The sequence below is a fragment of the Phalacrocorax carbo genome, chromosome 18 (assembly GCF_963921805.1).
Source record: "Phalacrocorax carbo chromosome 18, bPhaCar2.1, whole genome shotgun sequence".
NCBI lineage: Eukaryota > Metazoa > Chordata > Aves > Suliformes > Phalacrocoracidae > Phalacrocorax > Phalacrocorax carbo.
This window is the reverse complement of record NC_087530.1, coordinates 3,325,042-3,339,611: the sequence shown is the minus strand read 5'-3', so window position 1 is coordinate 3,339,611 and position 14,570 is coordinate 3,325,042. Positions and strand designations below refer to the sequence as shown.

General features: G+C 56.6%; 1 protein-coding gene across 1 annotated transcript; it reads left to right on the top strand.

The window, feature by feature from the left end:
• Window positions 1-1,249: 1,249 nt before the first annotated feature.
• On the top strand, window positions 1,250-7,804 carry LHX3 (LIM homeobox 3). The gene is made up of 6 exons (XM_064468775.1): window positions 1,250-1,319; window positions 4,026-4,197; window positions 4,725-4,927; window positions 5,112-5,263; window positions 5,363-5,534; window positions 7,272-7,804. Exons 1-6 carry the CDS (start codon window positions 1,250-1,252, stop codon window positions 7,688-7,690), a joined length of 1,188 nt encoding a protein of 395 aa, XP_064324845.1. The 3' UTR covers window positions 7,691-7,804.
• Window positions 7,805-14,570: the final 6,766 nt, after the last annotated feature.

Genomic DNA, 14,570 nt, shown 5'->3' with positions numbered 1-14,570 from the left:
CGCTGGGCCCGCTCCCCGGCTGCCCCCACAGGCAGGCGAAAGTCCCTGTGCTGCCGTCCGGCAGGAACATATGTGTGTTTGGAGGCTCCCGCCCCTAAGCTGCTTTTATTAATTTGTAATCCCCTGCGAGCAGGAGGTAAAGGGATTTGGGGGATTAACGGGCTCACAGTAACAACCACAATTATCAGCTCCGGCTGCCTGGGGCAAGCGGTACACGCACGCACGGGGCTGTGCGCCCCGGCGCAGGCACACACAAGCACACAAACATGAGCCCACAGCCCTCTGCACACACACCAACACCTCCGCACACGCAGATGCGTGAGTACCCACGGAATAGAGCCTGAGCACGCAGGTACGGATGCAGGCTCCCACACCTGCACGCACACACAGAAACCTGCACACCCCTACAGGCACACCCGCACGGATACACAGGCTGGCACACGCACCCCTTGCGCCCACAAGCGCGCACACGAACTGCGTTGCAAACAGGCGCATGACCATGCACACACACAGAGCCGCACACACAGCCCCGCGTGTGCGCGCCCCTGCATGCCTACATGCACACGCGTGATCCCGCACACGCACCCACACACATGTCCATGTCCGCCCTGTCTCATTTAGCGCAATTAACCTGCTGCAGCCGCAGGGCACTCATTGCCCTGGGCAACCCCCACCCCCCCGCCTCCCCGCGTTACCTCCTCGCGCTCATTAACTAATTAATGGAGGGGGAAGAGCCCCCCCCGCGCTCCTCACGGGCGGCGTCGGGGCAGACCCACGCCGCGGGGGGCAAACGAAATCCGGGCGCGGGGACGTGCGGGGGGCGGCTGGTCCCAGGGGGAGGCTCGCCCCGACGGCGACTCCCTCGCCCCCCGGCGTGCCGCAGCCGGGGGCTCCGCGGGGGCCCCGGGACCGCTTTGCACCCGGGGGCAACGGCTGCACCCTGAGCCCACGCGTCGGGCGCGGCGGCCACGCGTGGGACGTGGCGGAGGCGGTGGTGGTGTTGACAGTACCCCCCCGTCCCCCCCCTTCCTCCCGCTTTTGTTATGCTAAAGAGCCCGGCGGTGCCCCCGCGGGGCAGCTGCGGCCCGGCCCGACGGCGCGGTGCCGCCCCCGGCCCGCCCCGGCCCGCCCCATCCCCGGGCGGCGCCAGCCCCGCGCCGCTCCCTGCGCGCCCCCCGCGCCGCTCCGCCACTCCTCCGCCGCCACCCGCGCACCTCGGACGGCGCCCGCCGCGCCCGCGGGGGCCGCGATGCTGCTGGAGCGGGTCCGCGCCGGCTCCGAGAAGGCAGCGGAGCTTTGTCCCTTCCCGCGGAGCCCAGGTGAGGGACGGGGACCTTGGGGGGACGGGCGCGCAAATCTCCGCGTCCCCCCGCGGAGGCACCGGTGGCGGCTCTGGGAGGCCCGGCGGGAGCGGGGCGGCCCTCGGGAGCCAGCCGGTGCCCGTTCCGCGCTCCCCGGGGCACCGTCGGGGCTGGCTGCAGGGGAGGGCGGGCGGCCCGACGGCAGCGGGGGGGGTGTCAATCCCTGTCCATCCCGCCCGCCCCCGCTCCTTGTCGTTCTCTCCTGCCTCCCCGTCCCCGACACTCCGGACCGGCCCACTGCCCCGCGCAGCCCGGCGGCTCCGGCCCCGCGCCCGCTCCGGACGCCCGGTTGGTCCCGTCGGGGCTGGACCGGGGGTTCCCGCCCGCCCCGGGGGTAAAAGCCGCCCGCCGACCCCCCCATCCCCGGCCCGGCCGCGGCGGGAGTTCTGCCCCGTACCGGGCAGCGCCGGCTCCTGCCCCGCGGTCCCGCCGCTCCCCGCGCAACGAGGGCAGGGACGAAATGGGGACTTTCTGCCCGCCGCTCCCCCCCTGCGGTGGGCACCCCCTGCGCGCCCCGCCCGGCTCTCCCCGGCTTTTTCCCCGCTTTGGAAAAACTCCCGTTAATTCCTCTCCTAAATATATTTTTTTTCCTCCCGTTTAACGAACGGACACAGCGATGTCGGGGCGGGGAGAACAGGCTGCGCTTCCCTGCCGTGTCCGGGGCCCGGGGGCGTCTCCCCGGGGCTGGCCGATGCGGGTCCGGTCCCGGTGCGGGGCCGTCCCGGTGCTCACCAGCATCGACTGCGCCCGACGGGGGCTTAAAACCAAACCAACGAGGAGCCGGGGCGGGGGCCCCGCCGCTGTGCGGGGGGTGCGGGGGCAGTGGGAGCGGGACCGACCCCGCAGCCCCCCCGGGCAGCCCCCGCCGTCGGGCGGCCACCCCCGGTCCCGCCGCTCGGTCACCGCAGCCGCGGTAACTGCGCGTTTGAGGCGGCAACCGGGAGATGCTTTTGCTCTCGCGGGGTGGGGGCGGCCGAAAGCGACCCCCCCGTAAAAGGAACGACGCGAAAACGCCGTTTGTTCGCAGGACGCGACGCCCGTTCGTGGCACCGCGGCCCCCGGGCGGGCTCCGTCGGGTCCCGGGAGGCAGCGGGAAGGAGCGGCGGGGCTCACGGGGGCCCGTCGGCGGCAGGACCGGACCCGGCGGTGCTTTGCCCGGACCGGGGGGCGGGGGGTCAGATCCCGGGGTTTGTGGCTCAAGAGCTCGGGGCAGCGGCCGGTGCTGCCTGACGCCTTCCCGCCCCCGGCGCCCCCCGCCCCGCGTTTCGTTTCGGGGCGTCCCGGAGCCGTCGCCCTCCCGGGAAGGGGCGGTGGAAGGCGATGTGCCGGCCCCCGGTGCGGGGATTAAATACATGCCCTGCCCGGCGCTTCAGACCGCACCGGCGGGGGGGGGCCGGCGTCTAAAAATAACCCGCTTTAGCGAATTAAATCCCCGGCGCCGCGGGGGTGGCAGCGCCCGCGTGGGGGGGGAGGGGGGGGCGGGAGAGGAACGGTCGCCGTGGTTTGGGGGGGCCGGGGAGGGCCGGCGGGGGGAGCGCGGCAGTTCCGCACCCCGGGCCGGCCTCGGCAACGGCGGGGGCTGCGGCCGCGCCCCGCGGAAGATGCGCCCGTGCCCACGGCCCGCCCGAGTCTCCAGGCAGCGTAAGAGCCGCGGATCGGGACCTTGCGGGGCTGTGGCGGGACCTTGCGGGGCTGTGGCGGGTTACCGGGCCGGGGCCGGGGCCTTTAGCGCTGCCGTTATCGGGGTTATTTGCTTGGTCGCGGTGAATTGCTGACGAGCCGGTTAATACCTGTAACGATACCATCTCCCATCTCCGCCTCCCCCCCCGCGCAGCCCTGCATTTCTGTACCTCCATACGTGGTCATCTTCGTGTATCGATACTTTTCCGTCTGCATCTCTCTATATCTATACAGCCGTGTCTATACATCTTCCCGCCTGTATCGATACTGATATATCTATATTTATGTGCCTTTATATCTACATTTTTACCTACCAATCTATAGCTATATACCGATATTCATATAATTATGTCTGTCTGTACATTTTCGTTCTCTGTCTACTGTATCTGTTTATTTTTGTATCTATTTCTCTATATCTGTATCCTTATGTCGTCTCTTACATTTCTTATCATATCTCTTATCATCTCTGTCGGTACCTGCAGGGCGACAGGACAAACCTACCGGCTTTTTATTTTTAGTCTAATTCTCGTAATTTTTGGCAGTTTCTTCCCCCCTGCCCGGGCTGTCCCGCCGTTATTCTAGAGTTGTAAGAAAAGGAAAATTTTGGTGAATTTTGGAATTGTAAGAAAAGGCAAAAAACGCCCGGAAAAATCGCGTTGCAACTTTGCCGGCGGCTCGGCCCGGGGCTTCGTTCCGTTCCCATCACCTCCTTTCTCGTTTCCCTCGGTGTCCCCTGGCACTTTCCCCGAGGGTGCCCGGCCCGCGGGGGTAGAGGGGGTGGGTGGTTCGCTGCTCTCCACGGCGCGGCAAGAGGCTCGCACGGCGCCGCGCCAACGAATTTGAACGAATACTTGTTTTTTTCGGGCCGCTCCCCAGGCCACCCCCGGGTCCCCCGTCGGGAGGCAGCAGCCCCTGGGGCGGCGGGGCGGGCCGGTGTCGGGGCGGGGGCTTAAGCGGGGCCTGACGCGGGCTGCCTCCCCGCAGAGATCCCGCTGTGCGCCGGCTGCAACCAGCACATCGTGGACAGGTTCATCCTCAAGGTCCTGGACCGTCACTGGCACAGCAAGTGCCTGAAATGCTCCGACTGCCAGACGCAGCTGGCCGAGAAGTGCTTCAGCCGCGGGGACGGCGTGTACTGCAAGGAGGACTTCTTCAAGTGCGTGGGGACGGGGCGGGACGGGACGGGGAGAAGTCTGGGTGGGTGTTGGAACGGCGGCGCCCACGGGCACGCGTGGGGTTCAGCACCGCGGACAGCGGCGCTGCGGGGTTCAGCACCGCGGACAGCGCCAGGCCGGGCCCTCCCCTCTCCGTGTCCGTCTGTCCCCTCTCCGTGCCCGTGTCCCTTGTCCGTGTCCGCCCCCCTCCCCCGTGTCCGTGTCTCGTACCGTGTCCCCTCTCTGAGTCCGCGTGTCCCCATTCTGTGTCCGCGTGATCCCTCCATGTCTGCGTCCCCCCCACCGTGTCCGTGTCCCCCCCCTTGTCCGTGTCCTGCTCCTGTGTCCCCTCCCCCGTGTCCGTCCCCCGTCCCGTGTCCCCTCACCGTGTCCGTGTCCCGTGTCCGTCTGCCCCCCCCTTGTTCTTTTTCATGTCCGTGTTCCCCCCCCCGTGTCCGTGTTTCCCCCCATGTCCCGTCCCCCCCACGCCGCACTCAGCAGCCGCCGCTTGTCGTCCCCCCACGCTCAGGCGCTTCGGGACGAAGTGTGCCGCCTGCCAGCAGGGCATCCCCCCGACCCAGGTGGTCCGCCGGGCCCAGGATTTCGTTTACCACCTGCACTGCTTCGCCTGCATCGTCTGCAAGCGGCAGCTGGCCACCGGCGACGAGTTCTACCTCATGGAGGACAGCAGGCTGGTCTGCAAGGCAGACTACGAGACGGCCAAGCAGAGAGGTACCCCCTGCCCCATCCCTCCCACCCCCCAGGGCAGGGGGGGAGGCGGCCCGGGGCCCTCCTGCCCCCCGGGACGCGCTCCGGCGCCGGGCGGGAGGGGTGCCGGCAGCGGCAGGGGACGGGGGGGGAGATCCCCGGGGCCCCTCCGTGGTAACTTCGCCTCCATCTCGCACCGTGTCGGCAGAGGCTGAGTCCACGGCCAAGAGACCCCGCACCACCATCACGGCCAAGCAGTTGGAAACCCTTAAAAACGCTTATAACAACTCTCCCAAACCGGCGCGGCACGTTCGGGAACAACTTTCTTCGGAGACGGGGCTGGACATGCGGGTGGTGCAGGTGAGCGGGGGGCGGCCGGGGGTCCCCGGCGGGGCGGGGGGCGGCGGGGCCGGGGCCGGCCCCGCGGAGAGGGAGCTCCCCGCCCTGCCCTGCTTGCAGGTCTGGTTCCAGAACCGTCGGGCAAAGGAGAAAAGGCTGAAGAAGGACGCGGGAAGGCAGCGGTGGGGTCAGTACTTCAGGAACATGAAGCGGTCCCGGGGGACCTCCAAGTCCGACAAGGACAGCATCCAGGAGGAGGGGCCCGACAGCGATGCCGAGGTCTCCTTCACAGGTCGGTCCCCGGAGCCCCGCTCCCAGCCGGGCTTTGCTGCGTGCTGCCGGTGTCCGGGCTGCCCTCCCCGTCTCGGTGCTACGTTAATAATCTCCAGCCATAATACAATGAGTGAAAACAAGCGCCCGACGAGCGGGGAGAGGTGCGGAGCTGCGGGATTTACCGGCGGGGCTGCGGGGGGGTAGCCGGAGCCGCCGCAGCGAGGGGCAGCCCTGGCTGAGGAACTGCAGGGGAAGCTCCGCTCTCCCCCCGGGGGGGGCTGCGTCGGGTCCAAAAAGGGGCAGGGAGAGCCCCCGCGGCCGGCGCCCCGCTGTGAGAGCTGCTGCTCATAGACAGCCTTTGCAAGAGACTCTTGGAAATACAAAAACCAGAGAGTCCGGAATCACTGAACGTTTCTACTGGAAAAGTATGTAGAAATATTTTTTTTCCTCCTATTCATAGGATTTCAAATTAATCCTATGGTTTTATTTGCATAGTTACTAGTTAGGACTCCTTTCCCGGTTCTGCCTGAGTCATCAGCTCTCCGCTGCGCTGTGAAAGGGAGATTGCTGCGTCTTGGGAGGTTTCTGCATCAGAGGGTCGCATTTTCGGAGCAGAGATTTCTGCCAATAAGCCCAGGGACGTGGCTACGCTAGCCCTTGCCCTGTGTAGCCTCATCCAGCACTCTCCAGACCCAGGGCATCTGCTGTAGGAGCAAGTCGGAGGGGGGGGAGGGGGGATTAGTGCCTGCGGCGCTGCTCGGGGGCACATTCTTCACGGCCCCAGCACCAGCCCAGAGCTGCCCCCGGGCCAAAGGGTCCCTGCCAACGCCCTCTGGTCCGTGCTACCCACCGCAGTGCCCAAATGGGCCTCTGTGTGTGTGTTGTTTTCAGGAACGCAGGAGAGAAGCTGAAAAGCAAAACTCTGTGTGCATTATTTACACAGGGACACGTCTATAATGCATCTATGGTCATACACACACAGCTTTGCGTCTCAGCTTCTCTCCTGTGTTCCTAAAAACTATTTGATTTTCAAGTCTGTTTATACACGCTGTGCATCAGCATCATTAAATATGAATATACTATAAATAATAACTAAAAAATGTTGAACAATTATTGATAGCTCGATGCCACAAACAGGTTTGTATCCTAGGCAACAGAGCAGCTCTCGCTGTCCATAAAGCCCCTAACAAATGCAAACAATTTTTACAGGTAACTTAAAAAATATTGCCCATTTTTCAGAAGTGTTTTTAGTCATACAGGTACATTTCATTAGCCTGGTCCTGAGCAGAGAAATACTGCTGAGATTTAGTATTCTTTTTTTTCTGAGCAATGGAGAGTTTTTCTTGCATCCGTGAGTGCTCAGCTGGCTCCTAAAAATGATATCAAAACTCAAGATAAACCTCAAAGCCAGATAGAATTGCAGAACAAAAGGTGGAAAGACCCTGAACTCACATTCCCCTTTAAAGGATTATTTTAAAATCACGGTCTTATATTTTAATATGTACTTTTCATGCATATTTTTAAAACCCAAGATGTATTAGATGTTTGTACTCAGAAAAAAGAATAATCCTGGGGCCTTCTATGAGGATCCGTCAACAAGGATGGGAATAATAAGGAATTACAAGGGGCAATTGCGTGGCTGCTCAGCTCCCATCCATCTAATCTATTTATACCCAGAGCTTGCAGGAGTTGCCATGCGACCGCTGCCAGCCGTGACGATTGCTTTCCCAGTAAAACCAGTCCATTTCCCTTTCAGATGAGCCCTCTATGTCCGACATGAGCCATTCCAATGGGATTTACAGCAATCTCAACGAAGCATCCCCTGCCCTGGGGAGACAGGCTGGGACCAACGGGAGCTTTGCTCTGGATCACAGCGGCATCCCGGCTCAGGACCAGTACCACGACCTGCGATCCAACAGCCCCTACGGGATACCCCAGTCACCAGCTTCCTTGCAAGCACTGCCAGGTCACCAGCCTTTAATCTCCAGCTTGGTTTACCCAGACAACGGCTTGGGCATCATGGGACAAAGCGGACAAGGGGTGCCCCAGTCCATGAGGGTCTTGGCCGGGAACGGTCCCAGCTCCGACCTCTCCACCGGCAGCAGCGGGGGATACCCGGATTTCCCTGCCAGCCCAGCCTCTTGGCTGGATGAAGTCGACCACGCTCAGTTTTGATACAGGGTCCACCACCTTGCAGCGGGAAGGGAAAGGACTCGGTGCTGTTAAACGTCATCTACTCTTGGAAATAAAGGAGGGACAGACCGTGGTCGCTGAGCGGGGCAGGAAAGAGTGACGACACGGAGAGAGCAGGTGTGCGTTCGGAGGGCGACCCAGCAGTGGGTTGGCAGAGGACGGTGGGCAAAGGCGGTCACGCCGCAGCGATACGGAGCGTCCAAACGGAACTGATTATTGTGTCTTTACTAAACACCAAGACTTGTGCTTTACAGATTTGATATAAGGTATTTCGCTTTCTGTTGTCAGTGCATTCTCCAAAGCAAGGACTTGCTTCATCACCCATCCACACCGAAACCTTTTAAAGAGAAAATAAAGTCCTCACCCATGGTAAAAGGCGTGACAATGTCTATATTTCTATAGGAGAAATGTTAATAGTGAATCGCTTCAGAAATCCATGGTAGAAAACTCTGTTCTTCCAGCAGATTTTTTAAAAAGCGCACCGATGCGGTATGTTTTGTTTTATTTTGAATTTACATTGACTTTTCTAAAATGAAATGCTCTTTAATATGCCAATCATTTATCAACAACCCTTTTCCTTTGTGAAATGAAAATCATATGTTAATTCTGCTTCTCATCTTTTTAATTTGTAGATTGCTAGTTTTATCCTTCCATACAAGCATTAAACCGTGAATAGATGTATTTATTACCAAATAACTACACTTTTATCACGCGGTCAAGAGGTGATTTTTCTTGACCCAGGAACACTAGCGGCTCTGGGTTGTGAATTTTATGCTTTTCTTTCAAATTCCTTTGCAACAGTTTTACTGCAAAGTGTTTCAAAAATCACCCTGATGTCTCGTTGCCAAATACCTTCTCGGGGGTCTCTCAGCAGGGGGATTCGGTGGCTTTAGTTCAAGCCGTTCTCCAGGCACCGCTGGGAGCGCGTCGGAGCGAGCAGATGCTTTCCTGGTGACCCTTCTCTGTTTCAGGCATTTGTGTATTCACGCAGATATAGCGCGAGCTGATTGTGAGGAAAGGCAAGACAATATGTATATCGTTATCTGTAAAACTTATGGAATTAACTGTAGATTATGTGAATGTCCAGTGTCTTTTATTTATATTCTCGCTTTCTCTCTGATGATCAAATACTTCAAGATTACAAATAAATTTGTCAGCTAAACTTTAAATAGTCTTTTGCTAAATTCACATCGAAAGCATCGATATAGGTAAATACCATACCTGCAACTAAAAGGAAAAGCCCCCAACACTCAACCCCACGATTCAACAAAGTGTTGAAATGAGCTCTTCCATTTAAATACAGGAGCAACGCCATCGATGTAAAAATGCTTTCATAAACTGAAACAAATAATGACGGTTTTGGAGCCTGGCAATCCTTGGGAGATCCAAGCACTGTTGCTTTAGACATGCACAGGCTTTGGTCGCGAACAAGCTATTTTTGATGCATCATGGGTTATTTTTTAGCATTCATTGAGAAGGTAGAAATATGTAGAGCAGAAATCTGTGCTGATAAAGTAATAGAAAATAGCTGAGTGTGATACTGTCTGTCTGTGGACAGAAAGTGGTGCACATGAAACACTAAAAGTCAGTTATTGGTTTATTTCAAAGAGAAATCAGAAAGAAAAGAATAAAACCCCCAAGAAATTAAGCTGGACCGAACATGTGTGTGTACGCACCCACGAGAGGTCCATGCACACGCGTGTCTTCATATACAAACGTCTGTAGTCACGGTCCTCAAAGCAGAGCAAAGCACTTTGCTGAAGTCTCCGATTTAAGAATCAGATGGGAAACACTATTTAAAGCACAGGGGCTTCGAGCCTCTCACTCCCCTGGGAAGCCGGGGAATAGCTGTTCCGGGGTCTGCAGTCTCTATCAAGCATCTCTGAGAGTGTGCGAACCCGGGAGGCCGCCGGCACCCCGGCCCGGCGCGCTGCCCCGGGGGCTCGCCAGAGGTCAGGCGGCGACACCTGGAAAGTCCGTCCGGGTTTTGGTTTCTTACTTTTTCTAAAGGCCGCTGCTGGAACAGGGTGACGTGACGTTGTCTCCGGCCTCTTGCTAGAATGGCCCGTGCTGTTCTGCAGCTGCGGGGGCACGTGTGCTTGCCCGAACACGCTCCCTACTTTCTGGGCCTTTGCTTGGCGGAGGCGGGACACTGACGCCTCCGGGGGCGAGAAGGTAGTGACAATATTTGCAGGAAGGTTTGGCTTTGCAAAGCCCTTGTTAACCAGCAGCGCTGTGTAAGCGTCCTTACAGCTTCTCCCCCTCCCGTTACACAGGCATTGCACCCGAGGAGAGGAGCAGTTTCTGCTCTCAGTGAGCTATGGGAAGCCTGCCCAAAGCAAAACAGGTACACGCATACTGCCCGAGTGCTGCAATAGTCACTCAACAGAGAAACTCAGGCTTTTTTTTTCAGGAGACCCAGTCCAAGAGCTACGGCAGGGCAGGGAGAAGCCCCACTGTGTGACACCATGGGATTTTTGGCGTAAAAACACCACACCAGGTTGGACCTGCGGGTGAGATGCGCAACTTTGCTCATGTCTCTGCTCCTGGGGGTGTTTTCCGCTGGGTGAAGCTGTGTCTCCTGCAGCCAAGGCAGAAATGTGCCTCATTCAGGTCTGAGCCCAGAGCTGGGCTCGGCAGCAAGACTCTGGAGCTGCTTTTTCTTCCTCCTCCAGAACTGAGTAATAAAGAGACAACTGTTGCTGCTAGCCCGTAGGAACATTGCAAGGACATTTCTTTTTGAAATTTATGGATCAATTAGAAAATGATGGGATTTTTAAAAAGCAGATTACAGAACTTCACCCAAAGAGAAAACAAGAGTTTGTGTTTTCAAGTATTCTGTGTTTTCTGCCCTCTTGCCCTGTGAGCTAGAAACACCCTCACCAAAGCTGGCTAAGCGCTTTGCATCAAAACATTTTGGCAGTCTAAGTATAAATAATATTTTCCTATAAAAGACTAAAAAAGACTCTAAAAGACTTTTATTTCCTAAAAAAGAAAGAAGAACAGAAAGACAGAAACACAGTTGATTTTAGGATAATGCTGCCGTTATAAAACCACTGTCAAGAAACTGTAGTAACTGAGCATGTATTTTATAGATCTTTTTTTCATCGCTTCCCTCCCAACAAATAACGGGCACTGTTGTTCCTCTCGCTCTGGGAATTCCCAGCGGATGGCTGAATTTAAGAAAGGAAGAAATGCAAATTCCCCTCACCCCCCCCACCCCCAGCCTTTGTGCTTTGCTCTGAAAGGCAGAACGGGCTGAAAGTTGCCGGCGCTTGTGCTCGCCTGAACACGGAGAAGAGCTTCCCGAACGTCCTGATATAAAATTCAGGGATTGTATTTCAGCCTCTCCTTTCAGGGCTGAGGCTCAGGGATTCCATTAATATAAATGCTTTCTTCCCGTTAAAAAGAAAACCAATTTGAAAGAAGCAAATAAAACTAACACTATCCAGCTGACTGACAGCTTGTAAAACCCAAGCAGAATTAGGACGAGGGGTTTTGCGGTGCTCAGTTTGCAGGTGAGCTTTACAGCCTCCCCTGATTTGCGTGAGCGCATGACATGGGAGGCAGGAAATTTTTTGCACTTTCAGTGAGGAAAAACTAATGTATGAACCTTTTTTTTTTTTTTTCTGAACATTAATCTTTCAGAAGCAGTTGTGCCTAAACTTGCATTCCCTACAGATGCAGGAAATGATTAGATTTTGCGTCAAACAGTAGAAGTAACTTATTTTTTTTCCTATTCTGATTTCCTATATGAGGCCAAAGCAAACAAACCCACAAACCCCCCATGCTAGGAGAGACAGACACCACCTTACTGCTAAATCTTCTCGGCAGTTCCTGCAGGGGTGTCAGCTCTGCAAGGGGACCTGTTTCTTGCAGCGGCCGAGGCTGTCGGCGCCCGCAGTAACCCAACGCCTGACCACCCGGCTGGAAGCAGCAAGGCCAGCGGGAGCCATGTGCCGGGAGGGAGGCTAATCCTCCCGGCTCCGCTCGCACGGCTTCTACGGGTGCTACAACGCGAGGAGCCGGTGCGAGCCGAGCCAAACAGGGCTGGGGCATGCAGTTTAGTCCAGCCTGATCCAGGGGAGCGAGGTGGTGAAAGGGGGGTGACCCTGGCTGGGGTCGTAGGGCTGGCCTGGGGCCAGCCCGCTTCCCTGAGGCGCAGGGCTTGGGGACCTTAGTGCCCCCCTGGGGACGTGGGGCAGGTGAAACCCCTCGCCCACAGAGGGTGGGGAAGGTGGATGGTGCCGGGTCATCCTCGGGGTCCCCTCTGGCAGCTTCTCCCAGATGTGTCAGAGCGTCTGAGCAAAGGCGTTCTCAGCGCCCTGCACATCCCGCCTTGCCTCTCCTGCAAGAAACAGGGTCTGTGGGAGCAAGGCAGGAAAGCAAAGAGCTGCGTGATTTATACACTGAAATAACATTTAAAAGCAGAAAATTACTTTGTTAAAACCCGACAAGAAAACCAAGCTAGCAAAAATATGCTGAGAAAAAAAAGCAAAGGTGTTTAAATTAGTTTTTTTTTCTTTCTGACATCTTTACTGTGTGTCTAGGTGGAGTGCATTTCGCACTAAACCACACGTGCAGGCGTGTTTGTTGGCACACGGGAGTAGCGGGTAGGGAACAGAGCCTGGGGAAAACGTTGATTTAGGATGCAGAAAGCGCTGCTTTTGTGCTCAGCATTTTGCAATCTGGGGATGAAAGATAATTTAATAGTCAAATATGCAAGGCTTCTGGATTTAAATGAACTTTTCCGTGTTAGAACACAGTCAGCTTCTGCGCATTATTTCTCTTGCAGGATACACAAATATACATGTGTGTGTGCGCGTGTGTGAGCAGAGTGTAGGGAAGGTATGTGCGCTGCCTACAGAAAACACAGACTGTGAGCCCCTGACAGAAGATGCTGTTTAAATGGTCTTTTCTGGTTTATAAGCAGAAAGTGCATACCGGCTATCACGACATTTTGTCTTCTTTCCATTTTGAATGAAGACTCGGGTAATTTCTAACAAACGAATAAAGCAGACCTGGTGTAGCCGCGGGGCTCTGGGGCCAGGCAGCCGGCAGCGGCGTGCCAGGACCGGCACTGGCCAACGCACCCTCGCTGCTGTTTCGGGGCTCTGGGAAGAGCGATGCTCCCGCGGGAGGAGCATCCGAATGGAGGGGACCCGGGACCCTTCCTGCACAGCTGACGACCTGACCCGTTTGCTGTATGTGAAGCGCTGAGATTCTTGCTCTGAATGCAGGGAAAATGCAGAGGAAAGCTCACAAATGGCTCCATCCTGACTCACCAGAGATGTTTTTTGACACTTATATATGACACAGACCCTCCTCCCGCAGCAGAGGCAGAGCTGCCTGTGGGGAGACGGAGACATCCCAGAGATGTGGACTCACGAAATATTCCAGCAAAGATGCTGCGTTTTAACAGGCAATTTTGGTCACCAGCCTCTAGTTCAGACAAAACCAAACTCCACGCCTCTTTTTAGCTCCCTGGTTACTTTTCCCCCGTGGTCACTTTTCCCCCGTGGTCTGAAGAGCGTCTCTGTCTCTCTGGGGAGGGCAGAGCCACTTGCTGCCAGTATCTGGCTGGACACACACCCTGCGTCCTGCTCCCACCCGGGCACTGGCCTCTTCCAGCTCCTACGCAGGAGCCTGTAAAAAGTCTCCGAGTCAGCTGGAGGCAAGTAAATCATTCCTGACAGCTACATCTCTACAGGGCAGTTAGAATTAATGTAACAATTTGGCGTTTAATGAAGCAACAACATGCTGAGCTGCAGAGAATAGCTGGGACCTGCTGCAGTCATATTATAATCCCTGAGGGACCCAAACGGCAGAGACTTCATCAGATGCTGACTTGTTAGGCTGAGCAAACTGCCATGTGGGAGGAAAGCGGAGCGGCCAGGAGCCGGCAGCCCCCTCCAGCTGGGAGACAGCCAGCGTCGGCCAGCTGAGCGCGGCTCGCAGGGACCAACCTCCGGCTCGGAGCCCAAAACCATGTGGCCTTGTGCTCCCGGGATGGGCATCGGTCTAAACAGAAGGAGCAGCCCAGGGGATGCGAGGGCAGGTTGGTTGCGGATTGCCCGTGCCGCTCTGCCGGGAGCTGCGCGCCGAGGGTTGCGGGGAGCCCTCATCCTAAGGCAGGTCACAGAGATGCTGAATCAATGTTGTTTGGGTAAAAAAAAAAAAAAAAAAATCTACTGAAGGTTGTTGGAAGAGTAGAGAAAATAAATCAGCGTTGGAGGTGCTGCTGGGCGGGAGGGAGCTGGCAGAACAATATGTTTTGTAAATAAAAACCAGCTTGATCAGGTGTTCTGCACCCAAAAGTCTCTGATTTCCACGGAAGTTGCAGGTATTCCAGCCGTCTCCAGGATAAGTCCTTTTAAAAACACGCACTGCATGAGGGAGGGAGGGAAGGGACAAATGCAAATGACATTGGAGACAATCTCCCGTCTCCCATGTATATACATATGCTCTCAAAGCGTCGCAGTTTGCAGCAGCTTGGATGCTTTAAAATAAATCATGCAGTGCATTTAAATTTTTTTCTAGCTTTTAAATGAAACCATAGCACAAAACAACATCCTCTCGCTTCCAAAGCCATCCATGCTGGTTCTCCTCTCCAGGGCTGGCTGGTGTGTGTGTGTGTGGCCATAAACCTCAGCGCGTTTTGTTGTGAAGCCTCATGGTCACCGGCTTTAAGGGCTTGACAGGTTTATAAAGTGCTGAGTGTCCCAGAGGGACGGCGGCACTGTTTGCAGAGAAGATGAAGCGTGCTATATCCAGCTGGTCTAACAAGGCAGCGGGAAATCTAAATTAATTCAGGAATCACTTCTGTTTTTCCAAGGGAGGATGGTGTTCTCAATCTATGGAA